This window comes from Pistacia vera, unplaced genomic scaffold, assembly GCF_008641045.1.
Source record: "Pistacia vera cultivar Batoury unplaced genomic scaffold, PisVer_v2 Contig430, whole genome shotgun sequence".
Taxonomy (NCBI): domain Eukaryota; kingdom Viridiplantae; phylum Streptophyta; class Magnoliopsida; order Sapindales; family Anacardiaceae; genus Pistacia; species Pistacia vera.
Genome location: NW_022196258.1, coordinates 1,109,810 through 1,127,408, shown reverse-complemented (window position 1 = coordinate 1,127,408; position 17,599 = coordinate 1,109,810). Strand labels below are relative to the sequence as shown.

Below are 17,599 nucleotides of genomic sequence, written 5' to 3'. Positions count from 1 at the left end.
TTGTATTTATTGTTGCATTATGTTGGATTTATATTAATGATTAATATTAATAAAAATTGTATTTATAGTAAATAATAATACTAATTATATAGGTGCATTACATTAACATTCAAAATGTCTAACCATAATGACACCTTAAATTTGTGATTGTCATGTAGTTGAATTTTATTGATGATGATGTAGACAATATTAATTGTTGCATTGGTATTTCAAAGTTAGATGTGTAGTTTAATAAGATATTACTGCATTGCATTGATATTCCAAATATTCATATCAACCAAATCATTTCTTATTATTTTAATTAATAAAAATTATTGGATATATATTAATAATTAATAATAATAATATAGGTGCATTATACTAGTATTCCAAAGCTGTAATTATTTTGACGCATTGGATGTGTATTAATAATAAATATACAAATGCATTGGATTGTTATTAGTAATTGTGGTTTAATAATATCTGTTTAAGATTGTTATTAATATATTGCATTGTATTGACATTGCAAACATTTTTTCGTATTTAATTGTGTTGGCATTCGAAATGTCTAAATAAGGGGTTATAAAAAGGGCATATGTTCAGTTGTGTATTATCGCAATATATTAGTTGGTGTCAACAATACTTCTAGTCTTTTGTTGATTGTTTATAGGTCATGTTAGTTTGTGTCAACAATACGTATGTTCTTCATGATTTTGTTAATTGATGATTTTTTTAGTTATTTATGTTTTTGTTGTTTACAGATCAAAGATTCATGAATGGGCATAGAATAAATGAAGGCATGATGTTCGATCGACATGAAGTTGTTATTTTGATTCGTTCTTCTAAACTATAAATATATCTTTTAACTATTTTAATACAAAATCGTAAATACATCTCTTAACTATTTTAATGGGTATTTTTTAATTGAATGATTGTTTTTATTCGATAAATCTATTTGAATGATTAATTGTGTTAGTCTTGCAAAACTGTAAGTATATTCCTTAACAATTTTAATATGAAGATTAATTAACTTTTGTTGATTTTGTTTTCAGGTAATAGTTGTTATACGAATAAATAATTATTCCTTAACAATCTTAACATGAAGATTGATTAAATTTTGTTATGTTTGTTTTCAAGAAAATGTTCATGAACTCTACTAAGATCAAATCGAGGATAATCTTATCGTCAGTTGAACTGTGTCATATCTATATGAATGATTAATTGTTTATATCCTGCTAATGTATGAGTATATATATTAAATGAATTAATTTTGGCTGATCCATTTTTCAATTAATAGGTGTTATTTGAAATATTTCTTATTAGTTATACATGATAATCCCTTAATGTGGATAAATCTCCAGTTAATGAGAGCTTTGAATATTTATAAACTAGACAGATAGAGCTTTAATTTGATGTATTATGCACTTAATGTGGATAAATGTAGCCTCACTTCTGAATCATTTCTTTTATCATCACATACATTTCAGTTTCCCGTGTTTCTCGATTTCTACTGAACAATCAATAGTAAATTGGCTATAACTTAATAAAAATCCAATTGATGAGCGACTTGAACCCCTGAAAACCAGAAAGATAGAAGTTTAATTTGATATATTATACAATGAATTTGAATAACTATAGACTTACGGGCGAACCATTCATTTTATCATCACATACATAAAACCAATTTAATTTCAGTGATGACAAAGGAAAACAAATATTGATATGTAGTTTTAATTGTATTTGTTCTATATTTTTTATGTAAACAATTGTATAATATGAAGGACTTGGGTTTAAGCAAACATTATGCATGTAATATATCTTAAGCCAAGGGCGGTTGCATGCATATTAAATGGGGAGTTCGTTGAATTAAAGTTGTTAAAACCTTCGAGCAAAACCGAAGCCTAGACTTTTCGATTTCATTGTCAAATTTCGTGGAATTAAAGATGCCATATTATACTTACATAAGTTACATTATCACATATGCTCATATGGGTTTGAGCCGACTACTTTCTGTTTATGTATAGCTATTTTTCTTAGGCTTTAATCCATGGCTTGACTAGCTATCGTGTGGTTTGCAAATGACCCATCAACCCACATTGCACTTGACCCAAGCCCATCAAGTTCATATAAGCCCATTAGTGGTGAGATGACCATGACCCATAGATATGTTGTGGTTACTTGGAAACAAAGGCCAATTACTTCACAAACAAAAAGATGAGTAGACATGGAATTGACTTGGAAAGACACAAATCTCAAGTCAAGCTAAAAGCTTGAGCTTGAGCTTCTTATCAAAGACTTCTCCTTAATTGAAATATTATTCTTTTCTCATTAAATGGTTATTCTTAAGGAATAAATAAAGTAGAAAAGCAATTTCATGTACACTCTTATTAAAGTAATCTTACATTTACTCAAGATCATTCGGATTTTATCTCTTAAATCCACCTCAAATAATGGGGTCAAAGTATGTTCTTCAACTCAAATATGGATGTCAACTTTCTAAACGAGTAAAGAATATCAATTAGGTTCATTTTATAATGTAAATCGACAAAAGTCCTCTCAACCATTTTTTCGTAGATAATTTGTTTATTAATACATTTATTATGAACTAATGATTCAAATATTCATAAAACCCTAATTTTTTATACCAAAAACTAGTGGAGAACCAATTGTACACTTTGCTTAGAATTGAAACACACACATACGAGAAAATGACACCAAGAAATTGCCATATTAACACAACCTCACCAAACGTACCCTACCATCAAAACCAAGTAGTCCCATAATTAGCCAACTGGACTTTGCATAAAAAAACAAATACAATAATGATAATACCAAACATAAACATGTTATCCCATATATAATAAACTACACTTGTATAATATAAAGATTTTAATCATATAATATAAAAAAATTGATAAATTTAATTTTTAAGTTATCCATATATAATAAACTACAGTTGTATAATATAAAGTTTTTAATCATATAATAAAAAAATATTTTGATAAATTTAATTAATTAAAAAATTCCAATAAATTTTGTGATTGCTTGTGGGTAACACCTAAGGCCTAAAATAAAGGGCTTAAAAAGTCACAAAAACTCAAACACAAAATTTAATTGAAACTTTTCAAATTCTCTCTCTTTCTCTTCTCTCCTCTCTCTCTTCAGTCTTTCTCGCTGAAATGGGTTCGGGCAACAGTAGACTTGGGTCGGGTCATCCTCGTACCCGGGTCAATCGCCGATCAAACCTACTCTCCTCTCTCCTTTGCGGTGGCTCCACCTCTCGCGCTGCTCCCGTCGAGGTAGCTTTAACGTTACTGTAGTTATCGTCGTCGTCGTCGTCATCATAATCATCGAGTTCTTCTTGTGTATTTTCAGCTTGTTTTTTTTATGTATAGCGATGCTCGATGATCGGTTTCTGTTGAAATTAGTTCTCATTTTTGAGTTTTTTTAGTTCTTTTGATTGGTTTACCCATTTTTAAAGTATTTGACTTTGGGGTTGTTTGGTTATTTTTTTGTTGAAGTTTGAACTTTTATGTCCGGTGTGTTGTTTTGGGACTGAGAGGATAATTTATTGTAAATTTTATTATTGGGAATTTGATAATATTAGTTATTGTTGATGCTGTGAGAATTTGAACCGTCTATTGATGTGGGTCTTGTGTAAATGAACGGTTTGGATATCTCTTCATTTGTAAGTGATAGGGTTTGGAATGATTATATGGTTGATTTGGGAGATGAAATTTTGTACAGGCATGGAGTTAGGTTTGTTGTACAGTAAATTTTGTTGGTGTGTGAAGTTTTGAAGTAAGTTCTATGCATGTTTAGATTAGTGTTGAGAGAGCCCCTTTTATGGTCTTTAATTGTTTATGTTTGATTGGGACTGTAAGCTCCTTTACATCGAGTTGACACTGCAATTTGGTGCTTTTTTATGCGCACAGGCCTATTTAGCTTTTAAATGCAATGTTTTCTTATCAATGGAGTATCAGAACTGTTGAAATTGTTTTGAAGTTCCGGAATAGCTATGAAGATAATTGGGCATCATGGCCTTTCAGTTGTATCGGAATCAACCGTCGTACCTTCGTGGTTGTCATTTCGGGAACAATAGCCAACTGGTCATAATAAGTTTGACAGCTAAAATTTTTTGTAGATTTTTTTTGGGTAACTTTTTTTTTTTTTTGGTGGATTTTGTTGTCATTAATATATTTTATACCTTGTTCTATCATGATTTTTTTGCTTGGTAATTCTAGTATGAAGTAGAGGGGCTGATATATTTATTTTTTCCTCTTTAGATGGAGGAGTATTCCAATGTATATCTGGTGAGTTCGTCAGAGCATTGTCCTTCTTCCACTGATGTGGTCCAAAATCTCCCTGGAGGTTCTTTGATTAGCAGCACAGGAACACAGTTTAGCAGCCCTAGTACTGAAACTGGGGCCTCATCTGGAAGCAGCATTGCAGCCAGTGGATATACTTCTGCTGAAGATGGTAGAAGCAATGTTGAGACTACTAATCATGGAAAATGTTTGGTTCATAGTAACGAGTTAATTTGTCCTCATCTGGTAAGTGCTAATTCTAGTCATGATGAATCTTATAGGGATAGAAGTAGTACTACAGCTAGTACTTCATTTAAAGAACAAGAAACTTCAGACCCTGTCTCTGTAAATGATTCGGCTAACAAGAATGCAGTCAATGGTATTGACAATTCAGAAAAGGGTGTATGTCAAATCTGTCCTGGGCCAAGTAGTTCGTCTTCTCAAACGCTTGGAGATTCTTGCTCTGATGGGGTGTCTGCTGAGAATCATGCAAGTGAAATAACGACTGCCCCTAATTCTTCTGTTTCTCATGTCCCTGATTTACCCGCAACTTTACACTCACTCGAGGATGAATCTATTAGAGGGGCAATGCCTACTGGTTTAGGATTTCTTGTGTCTAATAGGGAACAAAGCCGGCCTGATGGAAGTGTGCTGCATGTTGATGTTGTGAGTATCTCTTCCAACATTTTGTCTAGTGGCAGTGCTGATGCTAGTAACCGTGAGGCCAGAAGGAACAGTAGAAGGTTGTTTTGGGATGCATTTTCAAGGCGCAGTTCTAGGAGGCTTACTGACTCTCCAACCATTGTTTTCTCTGCGGATGATGCTGACGATCTGGGATCTCATGACAGATGGCTCCTTGACTTCAGTGGTGACTTCTTCGATGATGGTGTAAGAGGTGATTCAGGTTACTTGGGAAGTAGAATTCACAGCTTGAATGAAAGAAGACGACACTCACGATCTGAGGTAACCTCCTGAGTGTTTCAGTTTTGGAAGATTATACTTTCATTTCTGTGTCCAACTTGCTCTCAATAATGAAAATCAGCTAAATGATTTGTAGGTTGGGTCTAATCTGACTGTGGTCTGTGGTATGCAGCGATATTACTACAAATTATTTTAAACAGAAAAATTGTATGCTTCCTGTTATTTATTGCAAATGTATTTTAACATCATGTTAGTCTCTGTGCTTCACTCTGGTTTACATTGTCAATTTAGTAGTTAATGGAATGTTGGTTTTTGTTCAGTTTTCCTTTCACATTGTTTCATCTTCTGCACTGTGTTGTAGTTTTAGTACATAAAGGGGGAATGGAACCTAATGATAACAAATTTTTCATTTTTGCCTCTCTAATAATCTTATGTATTGCTTTGCAGATTTGGGATAGACTTCGCTCTGGCCTTGATGAGAATGGTCGGCGAACTAACTTCTGTCCATCTGGTATCCATCCTGATGGTTCATGCTCGTGTGAGTCATTCATGATGAGTGATGAGTCTAATTCTCGTGCAATATCACGAATAGTCATGCTTGCTGAAGCTCTATTTGAGGTAAATTCCTTAACCAGTTGCATGTGTTTTGGCCAAGAAATAACTTATGTCATCAGATCTCGTTTATTTCTTTGTTATTTTTCATGTACTATTCTGCTTTTGTATGAATCTGGTGTGTATGTGAATGTTTGGCTGGACTGCTGGTGACAAATAGATGCGAGGGCCAGCTTATACTAAATGTTGATGAGCCTTGAAACAAAGAGCATGTACATGTGAATCTTATCTCAACATTTTTTTGAAATGATTGGTTTCCTTTAGAAGTCATTTTTTTCGATTCCTGCTTAGCTATTCAAGTGTACTTTGTTCTGCAAGAGAGTGTTATCATTTCTTTCTTATTTAAAGTGCCTTTTCCTGGATGATAAAAGCAAATATATTTTTATGTGATTGTATCTCAAAAGGACCAAAAATTTCTGGGCATAAGAGATGAGTGGTCTTCACATATCTTTCTTAATCATGGACTAGGAAGTGTTAATTTCATTCATCTTTTTCTGTTGTTTGTTCATTAGAATTTTACGATAATAATACTAAACCAAATAACTGTATTTCTTAGCTTTATATACATATGATATTTACAGGTTTTGGATGAAATTCATCGCCAACCTGTATCACTTTCTCTTTCTATGGTCTCACTTCCTGCCCCAGAATCAGTTGTTGACTCATTCCCTCTCAAAAATCACAAGAAAGTGGACAAAGCTGCGGGCAGCAGGGATGATGTTGAACAGTAAGTTTCTATATTTATTTACCCTTTAGAATGAAGTGTATATATTTAGCTCAAATGAAATATAATATTAACTGCATGTGTGTTCGACGTAGAGGACTAAAAGTTACTAATTATTCTTCTGGGTAATTGCTATGATTGATTATTTGTTTAATAAGAATTTATATTTTAACCAATCATTTTTGTTTGGTAGATGTTACATTTGCCTTGCTGAGTACGAGGAAGGGGATAAAATACGAGTTCTGCCTTGCCACCATGAATATCATATGTCTTGTGTTGATAAATGGCTAAAAGAGATACACGGGTACCATCTTCATCATGCTCAACATTACATATGTTGCCATTTCTTTTCCTCATGATTCATGTGTGCTAGCCTTTTTTCTTTACTAATGGTTCTTCATCTGCTCCCTCTCTCTTGCTGTTTACAGGATATGTCCACTTTGTCGAGGAGATGTTCGTCAGGTTGCCACTGAATCATCTAACACAGAATCTCCTAATATTTGAGTAGGATTGTGAATATCAATGTATATATTGACAGATTTTTTCCCCATAAATGTTGTATTACAGATATTGTCTACCGTATCAAAATTTCTTGTTATGACGCTTCCTATCTTGAGGCAACTCTTCATCATGATTTCGCTCTGTAGAACTTTATGCATAGCAGTTAAGGAAATGAAATTTTGCTGGCATAGCAATCCTTCCATCCTGCTGTTATATCACCTCTTATCAGTTGTAATAGTCTAATTTTTTTGGATCCCAAACTTGATATAACTCAATGTTTCATGCATACAACTGATCACTTATGTTTCTGCACATCATGTTATTCTGAGCGGGGCAGGAATACTACTTTATGTTTGGTCGATTGCGGACATTCTTTTTCTCACACTCCTGGGTCTTATTGTGCAATATGGTACTGTTGTTGAAGCAGCTTTATTTTTAAGGTAACTCTTTTTAGCTTTATAGAGAGAAACATATGGCTATGATAAAGTATTCACAGGTATTGAGGATAGATTTAACTCTTGAAGAAAAGAATTTGATACCAAATTTTTATCAACTATTCTTTGGAGTTAGTTGTGAATTGAAAAAGAAAAGTTGGTGGGAGAGAGTGTGATTATACCTTGTTCCCTTTGGAACTTTTGGGCAAGGAATGGTAAGTAAGAAGCCTGGTTGGAGAATGGTTGTTGTTTGAGATTTTGGTAGTGACTTGATACACATAAATCTCAATCAATCACCATTGCGAAAGCATCATGTTTGGAAAAATAAATAGTGGTAAGAGTCCTGTAAAGCTAGAAAGATTCAAAATTTTCAGTTGAACAGATTAGATTGCAAATAAGAGTGAAAGAAGAGAGATATTGTAACTTCCTTTTACAAGTAAACCCCCACGATACTATTGAAGAACAGTGTTCTTCTTAAATAATAAGAGAAGCAAGTACAAGTCTTCATGTGAACGTACTAACAATACTGCCTGCTTTCAGCTATTTCAGCAAAGAAGAGCCATGAGTTGGTGTCCAGAATGGATTATGGTCTTCGGAAAAGGCTGATTCAGACCTCAGGTTGTGTACATTTTTCTCATTGTAGTCCTGGAAGAAAGGATTCTTTTCCAGGTTATTGGTGGTGTGATCATCGTTCCAAGAAGCAAATTTTTGCTTCATAACTTGAAATGAACGATCCTGGTGAGCAAAGAGATTTGGGTGACAGTTTTCATCATCATCTTCAAATGTCGTCCATCGCGATGAGCTGCCATGCTTCTCTCTGCCAGCATTTCGCATACTCTCCATTTCTCCAACATGGTCCTTGAACTCTTTTTTCACCACATCTAATACAACATCACCATACCTGTCACACCATGACCTTGAACATTCAAAAAGAACCAGAACAAAACACAATTCAGAGGAGTTATCAGCTAGAAAAGAAGTTATTGATCTCAAAGAAAGACACAAGTGTCGCTACATATTACTTAATAATGTTACTTTGTTCAACATATTGAGTCATCCTAGACTATACTGTAAACATTCAAGTAGAAAAGTGTATGACAAGTTTAGGGCTGATTTTATTATATTAAAACTAAAGTTATATTTCACCTTTGATTAAAGTAACCTCTTTTTATATTACTAAAGTTGGATGTGATTTAGGTAGTGATTTGCAGGGTCGTTAATGCTTATATGCTCACAAGAAAACAAGATACAGTTACAGGCAGGCCTCACTTGGGAAAGAACTTTTTGAGGTCAGCTTTATCCACAGGAAGCTTGGTGGAAATTGCTTCAATTTGATCATTCCTGACGGAACCAACATCAAATAACGTCAGCCAACCATGTTAGAACTCATTGGGAACACATCAACTATACCAACCCTGAAAACTAATCATAATACAGTTTCATTGAATATGCTTACGAGAATTTTAGATTGGGGTTTGTGGTACAGAGTTCTGACTGAATTCGCGATAACTCCTTCTTTATCTTGTCCCCTAAAACCTGCAGATAACAATATACATTCAGTTCAAGGCTCGAAGTTAGCCAAGTCTTGTTACATACAATTATAGTTTTAAGCAGCATTTAAGAAAACTTGAACTAACTGAACTTAAAAAACTTTGGACCTTGTCAATGAAGAAATCTGATGGAGCGCCATTTGCATGCAACTTCTTCTTAATATCTCTCGTGTTGGGACCTTCTCCCATGGGGCTTGAAACAAGCTTGCAGGACTCCAAATAAGCTTCTGAGTCTGATCTTTCATTGAGAGGCAGAGGTGCAGTCTCATCCTCTGAATCATTTCTCTTCCATTTCTTCAACCCCTCGAATCCCCATTGTTTTTTGGCCGATTTCGATGTTTTCTCCTCAAAATCAACACCATTTTCGCCTCCATCATGTCCCTCTTTTTGTTCTCTATGAAACAAAGTCCTAAAGGGTTTTCTCTTTGCTTTTTCAACACTATTGCCACCACCATTTCCTTTGATGGATGACTCATTTTGTAGGCCTTCCTGCATAAGAATTGATTGTGTTTCACTTTCTTTATGCTTCAACTGACTATCCCAAAAAGGGTTTTCCTTGGAACACATCATATCATTCTTATTATAAGCAGAGAATTTTGATTCAGTATCAAAAATGCTCTTCTCTTCTCTGTGTTTTTTATGAGATGATGCAAAGCTAAAGACTGAAGCTGCTTCCTTTATTTGCTTCATTGCAGAGTTGTTGTGCCTCAACTTGTTTTTGGAATGCGAATTCTCTTTGTTCATTTGGCATTTCTCATCCTTCAAGTCAATGACTGACCATTCTTCTTCTGAGTTCTCTTTGCCATCTTTCGGATTCGCAACAATCACATCTCTAGCCTCAATCTCAGCACCTTGAACCGCCAATTGCTGTAACAAAGGCCTTTTCGAAGAATGGTACTCATCTACTGATATGCATTTCGCATAAAGCAGCTCCTACAAAAGCAAATAAAACAAACACAAAACTTAGTCAATCAATACTGTTATAACCAAATTAAGTTCACTTCATGTTCTAATAGCATCAAAAACTTAACCAAACAACACTAATCAGCAAGCAAATTATTCAAATTCCCATAAAATTTTAAACCATTTACCTGCAAGAAGACCAACTTATCTCTCAAAATAACAGCTTGTTCTTGTTCAGCTGGAGAAGAAATAAGGGTCTCAAGCAAACTAGCTCTAAAAGCAGCAACTTCACTTTCATCAAGAATCCCCTCTTTGTGCAGACCCATCAAGTTCAAAATCTGGTGGTACGAGTCCTGCTGCCACTTGAGATTATCAGATTGCAGCTTCGCCAGCTTATGATCCGCCGACGGCAACCACCGCCTCTTCTTGAATGAAAACGGCAGAATGTTCTTGCAAAGAGAAGTGATTGAGTCATGAAGTGAAGAGTAGTATGTGGGTGTGTAAGTATACACCATTTTCTTTGATTTTCTTGGGGTTTTGGCTCTGGTCGCTTGACTTTTAGGGCTTTTAGCAAGAGGGTTTGATTGAATATTTTCGTTGTGAGTAGCCAGATCTGTAGATTTGTGTAGTTTTTCTGATAAATTTTTGGTTTTTGATTTGTGTTTTATTGAAGAGAGTGTTAGAGATCGTTTTCAGAGTTTGAAATTTGGCCAAATTTAACGGTCACTTGAAACTAGCCGTTGTAGGAAGTGAAAAAGCTACAAGGCAATTATTTGTTTACTAATACGTTACCGTTTTGCTTGGACAATCTGTCTATGCTGTGACCAGTTGTACCTTGGAAGAAAAAACAGAAAATCATTCATTATTAATTAAATATAATTTAATTTACTTGTTGAAGCTATTAATCAATTAATTGTATTCGCCTTATACAATATACATACCTTAATATAGTCGTTTTGTCACGTAAACGTTTCTGATATATTTTTCTTTATGTTCTGTCTCTCTTAAGCTTTGAGAATGAAAATTTTGGTGGGTGTTAAAGTAATTAAATTGGTTGGAAAGAAAATATAATAATTTTCCAACATTGGATTCAACATGTTGTAGGCCCACTTCTAGAAAAGTCTATTGAGCATTATTAGAAATTGAATGGAAAGTGGGGTAAAATAAAAGATAGATAGTGATCTCTAGTGCTATAAGAATCACTTGTTTCTCTTCTACAAATCGATAGTCTTAGTCAATAAAATAGGGTAACCCATCTCAGCTTTGACTTGATTTAACCTAACCTTAAACCACCAACACCCTCCAACCCAATTATGCTGAGCAGCTTCCAAGAAATTCACATATCATTTATCTTCAAACATAACCCTCAATTCCATACCTTAATTAAAATGGGTTATAGCTGTCTTTCTATTATACCCCTAATATCTTTTAAATGAGAACTACGCTTATTGGTAGTAATTAACAGTTTGTTATTTCAACTACATAACATATGTTTTACCTGATATTGTAAGTAAAGTTCGTCCACTAGAAGTTCAATTACCAATTGAATTACAGTTTGTGATTCAATAACATATGTTTTATTACAGACATATGCTGTCAAAAAACATCACTTATTCCAATGTTGGTAAGTGTCATTGAAACATGATTATCTTCCAACATTTATGTTGTAGAGAATATATACTATAACATCAAATCACGTTATACTATCTTAACAATCTAATAGTAAAATAAAATTCACCGCTGCATATAAATAGAAGTATTGCATCACATAATTGAAAGCAAAGCATTAATTACAAATCAAGAAACTAAAAAAAAAAAAACCAAAAAAAAAAGGTGAAGAGATAAAATTTATTAATTTGGTGAAGGTAATGGTGGTGGCAACATTTCCATTCTGCAACAAGGGCAATGAGCATTGGCTTCTAGCCATGGAACCAAGCACCTTCCATGGAACCTATGAGCACATGGAAGATGAACCAGAGTCTCACCCATCTTGAACCTCTCCAAGCAAATTGCACACTCTTCTTGCTCTGAAGCCTTCCAACTTAGCTTTGCCCAATTGAACCTCTTTGATCCACTCCTGCTGCTGCAGCTCTTTGATGATCCAAACACTTCTGTATGCAACTCCCCGCCTGACCTCCCATCCACACACCTCAAGCTCTCTTTCCCACCACTTAATTGCCTGACAAAATTAATTCAATTATGTATCCTTGGCGTCAGAATAAACCACCTCTCTCTTTGGCAAAATGGAAAGATTAGATTAAGTAAAGTAAATTTACCTTTTGGCTTCTAATGACTTCCTTTGAGTTCTCAATCTCTCATCTAATCTTTCTCTTGCTTCTCTAGCGGCTCCTCCTAGCTTTTCGTCCTCATATGCCTGGCTCATTATGCTTCTTTGCTATTTTTTTTTTTTTTTAAATTCATTTTAGTAATTAATTGATAAATCAAAAAGGGTTATAAATTAAAGAGAGAACAAAGGAAAAGGAAAAGTTTAATATATATATATATATACCAGGGAAGAGATTATAGAAGAAGTATGGTGATGAGTTTCATGGTTGCTTGTATATAAACAAAAAGAAGATCTTCTTGACCAGCCATGACCCGCCATACTTGGAGAATCTGAACACCCTCCACTTTGATGAAACCTTCTTCTTCTTGCACATTCAACTCCAGGAAGCATACCCGCCATTGAAACCCTTCTTCTTCTTCTTCTGATAATTACTTACAAAGAGAGGAAATCTGCAACAGGTAAAACCCAGATGACAGAAAGATTTAATAAGAAGATTTTAACTTATTAAACAAAAAGGAGATTAAAGCTAGTGGGGGACAAAAGCGGGTCCATGCCATTGAAGAAGATCACTATATCAATCTCCATCAATCATTGTCCACGTCTACTCTCTGTAAAATGAATTTTAACCTAAAGTTTAATTATATATAATTGAAGAAAGGAGGAGGAAGGTTCATGTTTGAAGAGGTAGCACAAAATAAATGAGCGGCGAAATTAACCGGCAGTTGCGTACAAGAAGTGGCACGTGAGTAACCTAATTTTATATATAAACCTCGTCATCCACGTAACTACAAAAGACTCCTGTCTGGTTTTGTGTAATTTTATTGGCTTTATTTGGTAGAAGAACATCAGTTACATATTTCTTGTAAATTGTCACAATCGAGGTACTCTTTGCTCGGTGAATTATAAATAATTAGATTCGTGTACTAATTTCTGTGAAATTTTTTATATGAATAATCATAAATTTTTGGTATTGTGATGTTATTATAGATATTAAGTAGAAACAAAGTTGTTCGAAGAAGTACATGATATATGTGTTTTTATTAATTAAGACATTTAAAATATGCGTATGGGATTCTCTAGTGTTGGTATAGGTCTATTTCAATTGCTTATTGTGGCACCAAGTTTGCGTCATGAGTGTTAAATTCCTTATCTCGATACTCGACACAATATGACATTATGGTACAAGATTTCTTAGAATTTGTGAAATTATTGTATCGTGAGTGTTAAATTCCTTATCTCGATGCCTGACACAACGTGACATTATGGTATGAGATTTTTTAGAATGTGTGGAATTACTCTATCACGACCCTTATTGCATCACACAATATTAGAGCTAGTCAAAGACCAGTCCCAAGCAAGCCCAGGCTTGGGCCCGTTTGGGACTGGTCCCAAATGGGACCAGTTGCTCATGGGCCTAGGATCGGTCCCAGGCCCATGAGCAATTCTAGGACCCGGATCGGTCCTTAGGACCGATCCTATGGGCTTAGAAAATTTATTTTTTCCCTTTGGTTTTTTTTTTTTTTTTATATTTTAGGGGCAAAATGAATTTTTTTAGGGGTTGGAAATTTTTTTTTTTTTTAATTTTGTAAAACTTTCTTTTAACCCTTATAATTTATGTTTATTTCAAAATTTATAGAGGATTTTATGTAATTATACAAGGGACTAAAACAAAAATATGTAAAAAAATTTGGGCCCTAGCCTAGGACCCGGGCCTTAGAGGAGGGACCGAGCCTTCCTCCTTAGGCTTAGTCCCGTTTTGGGACAAAGCCTCCTAAGACCGGGTTTTTATATTGGGTATTTGGACCCAGTCCCAAATGTCCACCTCTACACAATATACTAAGATTTAATGACATTGCATTTTCATGACATGAAAGTATTGCTATGACAAGCATTCCTAAACAATTTTTGTGTTAGAATATTAAGTAATAGACCACCTAATAACATGAGGCACATGACAAGAATATGTTCTAATTAAATTCTCACTAATTAAGTTCCATGAATCTTACAAATTAATCAGATAATCATCTTACTAAATCCATGTATCATTGTAATATTATTATAGTTAAAGATCTTGGACCAGATCATAGAAATCCACTAACTCAATGAAATTAAGATTATATATAGATAGTTGGGTAGGCAGATTTGGTTCACAATTATTAATTTCATAGAATCTCTAAGATGATCCTTATCATGTGAAGTAAAGTAAGGATTATCAATGGAAAATACAGTGGGGATTCAAGTCATGGTACCATAAACATATATTAAATTCATAATTTGGGAATTTAATATATAGTTTAATGAGAAATGAATGTACCCACAATTTCATAGGGCCACATCAATAGATATTTGTTATTGTGATTAAGATGTGACAAAACAGCTTGCTCATCACTTTGTCTATATTCTCATTCAATTAAGAGGTTTAAAATATGTTTCTTTTAGAGGTCCAATTGGTGGATTCCAGTGCGTCAACTTAGCTTTTGGGCTTAGGCATGTTGTTTGATGGGCCAAGGCTGTCTTAGCCCAATTAAGATGTTTGCAAAAATTGGATCGGCAGCCCGTGATCACGGTCCATGGGCCGATCATGATACCTACCTCAGTTAACCTTACTTTGTTTTGGTGGGGGGAGGGAGATTTCCACATATTTGATTGTAGTATTTCATTGAAGTAATAATAAAAAAAATTCCAAATACTTTACAAGAAGATTTTGGGAGGGGACTAACGCATCAATCCACGGTCACGCCCCTCACTTAAATCCCGGATGCTTATATATAGAATTGAATATGAGACTGTGTGTCTATTTATATTATTTTCAATTCGTACTAACCATCTTAAAAAAGATACATATATTATATATCAATTCATCAAAAATAAAAAGCAACCACAAAAATATATTGATATAAGCATATAAATGATATTGTTTTATTATAGTAAATGTAACAATCAATCTCATGAACAATGTTCATCACCTGAAAAATCACCAAAAATTCACCCACAACTCCCTTCAAATTCGGCCTCAACATCAACCGTTCTGTCTTTCTTACCATCTTCAACCTCAGATTCAAGTTTATTTTTTTAACTCTACCTCTTATATAAACCACCCTCACAAAACTCCATGCATTTCTCTTAATTCTATCGATCGTTCTTCTCTCATTATGGAACGTGAAGAGCCATTATCTTCTCCATCTTTGAAGCAAAAGCTGAAATTATCTCTCACCCCCTCATGTTTCCCGGTACACCACAAACATCATCATCACCACCACCATCATCAGAGTAATTCAAGTGAAACCATAAGTACTCCTGATGCCAAAACTAGACTCATTCGGATGTCCTCCAACCCATGGCTGAAGAATCGGTCGCACCACAGCCACGACGTCCCTGAACTCAAAGACAAGTGTCGCTACCTCATTTCTCGAATCGGAGGCGGGTCAAAGCACTCCAGAAGGCATTCCATTGACTGCAATTACGATGCATCCAGTTATGCTCTAAATTTTGATGATGATGACAAAAACTTGGATGAAGAACCTTTAAAAAGTTTTTCTTCTAGGTTGCCACCGTCTCCAAACAGAGAGCTCAAAGCATTGTAGTTTTACAATTTTTATTTTCTCTGTTTATAATTTTTTTGCTTAGGGTTTCTGGTTTGAATATCAAAGATGCATGGATTTGGGTTCAAGATTAAGGTGGTATATATTATCCTGTGTCTTTAGTAATTACATGTAATTTAATTGTCTCTCGAATATGTATAATATTGTATGCATGGTTATTTGTTTTATTTAATTGATTGATTTGTAAACGAAATGAAATGGGACAAGTAAATGTATATTGCATTTTCAGTAGCAGGTTTGAAAAAGGATCTTAAAATGTGTAGGGTTGGGTCAGAAGGGTCTCTTAATGTCTTCTTTTTTCTTCACATCGGAGTTATTTCACAAATACTTGCCGTGGTAAGGAAAAAATGGGGAATGAGCACACATGCAGAGCGTAGTACAATGGATAGTGAGTTACCGGGAAGGATAAATCACTCCTGAAAAGGAATCTGTTGATTCTCTCTCAATTGATTGGACCGTAGGTGCGATGATTTACTTCACAGACGAGGCCTTTCAAATCCAAGATATTTTTGAGACATATGTATTAATTAATATTCCTTTTAAAAAATTTGAAACAAATGATTTGTAAATGAAATTTTGTTTAGGAAATTCAAGTTTCTAATATACATATTGAGTCATTGACAATATTTTCTGTCTTTTGGATTATGTTGAGATAGTAGGGTTTTTTTTTTCTTTCTTTCTAATTTTTAAGTTAATTATTAATTATTATCTTGGGAAGTTTATCTGCTGAATTATATATTTTTTCAAAGAGCTTAAAAAATTTGACTGAAATTATTTGTAATACAACTTTTTAATGGTTCATGTAATGCAATCGAACAGATTCATACAAGGAAATAAAGGTAATATATTTTTCTTTTTTTTCGGTAAAAGCTTTGAGATGTTTCCATACCCAAAGATATGAGACTAATTCTTGATCGGGGCTCGGGTAAATGCCCCTGGCCATGAACTGCTTCCAGTGAGATTCAAATTAGATTTTAAATTAAAAAAGTTTAATCTTGGAATTAGTTATAATTATTCATGGAAATACTAATAATTTATTGATTAGTGTATAATACAGGAAATTAATTAACCAAAATCGCCAAAAAATCAGCCTACAATATGTCCCTTCAAATTCGGTCTCATTAATAACCGCTCTCTCTTTCACTCTTGTTCTGATCAGAATCTCATTCTCACCTTCTTCTCCACTTCGCCATTAATATATCTCTATACATTACTTTACTTCCATTTCTTTCGAAACTTTTTATGAAGCAAGAAGATCCCATGTCTCCATCATCATCTCTTAAGCACAAACTCAAGTCTTCTCTCACCCTCTCCTGCTTATACAAACCAGGTTTCGATCATCATCACCATCATCAACCGGAAACTCTAACACTCTCCGCCAATACGACGTCACGACTGCAACATGGTATGGATGTCAAAGACAAGTGTCACCATTTCGTTTCCCGAATGGGAAGGGGACCAAGACAAAGATGTACCAGAAAACAGTCCCCCTTCAGATATGATGCTTCGAGTTATGCTCTAAATTTTGATGACAAATACTTGGATGAACCACCTCTAACAAGCTTCGTTTCTCGGTTGCCACAGTCTCCAACAAGAAAGATAAACGCGTTGTAATTAATTAGAGTTTTTTGTTAAGGTAATTGTGGTTTAACTAATGCATGATTTCGGTTACAAGTTTATTTTCTTCTTAATGCATGGTTATTCTGTAGGACATGTGGAAGTGTTTTCAGAAAAACGTACTAATAAGTCATTGATCTGAAAGTGTTTCCAAATCAAACC

The 17,599-nt window shown here is 34.3% G+C and overlaps 4 protein-coding genes across 7 annotated transcripts; 2 read left to right on the top strand and 2 right to left on the bottom strand.

Moving 5' to 3' along the window:
* Positions 1–3,093: 3,093 nt before the first annotated feature.
* On the top strand, positions 3,094–7,246 carry LOC116143520. Of its 2 annotated transcripts, none has more exons than XM_031428966.1 (6): positions 3,094–3,278; positions 4,266–5,249; positions 5,655–5,825; positions 6,401–6,546; positions 6,737–6,847; positions 6,972–7,246. In XM_031428966.1, exons 1-6 carry the CDS (start codon positions 3,159–3,161, stop codon positions 7,045–7,047), a joined length of 1,608 nt encoding a protein of 535 aa, XP_031284826.1. In that variant the 5' UTR covers positions 3,094–3,158; the 3' UTR covers positions 7,048–7,246. The 2 variants fall into 2 exon arrangements, with proteins under 2 accessions (XP_031284826.1, XP_031284827.1); XM_031428967.1 differs by lacking the exon at positions 3,094–3,278 and adding an exon at positions 3,856–4,134.
* Positions 7,247–7,833: 587 nt separating this feature from the next.
* Positions 7,834–10,602, bottom strand: LOC116143519. Of its 2 annotated transcripts, none has more exons than XM_031428965.1 (5): positions 10,120–10,602; positions 9,137–9,961; positions 8,935–9,014; positions 8,748–8,819; positions 7,834–8,379 (listed from the first exon to the last, which is right to left on the bottom strand). In XM_031428965.1, the coding sequence occupies exons 1-5, from the start codon at positions 10,444–10,446 to the stop codon at positions 8,019–8,021; spliced, it is 1,665 nt and encodes a 554-aa protein (XP_031284825.1). In that variant the 5' UTR covers positions 10,447–10,602; the 3' UTR covers positions 7,834–8,018. The 2 variants fall into 2 exon arrangements, with proteins under 2 accessions (XP_031284825.1, XP_031284824.1); XM_031428964.1 differs by having other exon boundaries at positions 7,835–8,394.
* A 1,037-nt stretch (positions 10,603–11,639) lies between these two features.
* Positions 11,640–12,893, bottom strand: LOC116143566 (probable E3 ubiquitin-protein ligase RHY1A). 2 transcript variants are annotated; one of them, XM_031429022.1, is made up of 4 exons: positions 12,773–12,893; positions 12,441–12,667; positions 12,208–12,326; positions 11,640–12,110 (listed from the first exon to the last, which is right to left on the bottom strand). In XM_031429022.1, the coding sequence occupies exons 2-4, from the start codon at positions 12,615–12,617 to the stop codon at positions 11,783–11,785; spliced, it is 624 nt and encodes a 207-aa protein (XP_031284882.1). In that variant the 5' UTR covers positions 12,618–12,667; positions 12,773–12,893; the 3' UTR covers positions 11,640–11,782. The 2 variants fall into 2 exon arrangements, with proteins under 2 accessions (XP_031284882.1, XP_031284881.1); XM_031429021.1 differs by lacking the exon at positions 12,773–12,893 and having other exon boundaries at positions 12,441–12,749.
* Positions 12,894–15,370: 2,477 nt separating this feature from the next.
* LOC116143467 lies at positions 15,371–15,802 on the top strand. Its single transcript, XM_031428927.1, has one exon. The coding sequence runs from the start codon at positions 15,371–15,373 to the stop codon at positions 15,800–15,802; it is 432 nt and encodes a 143-aa protein (XP_031284787.1).
* The last annotated feature ends 1,797 nt before the right edge of the window (positions 15,803–17,599 follow it).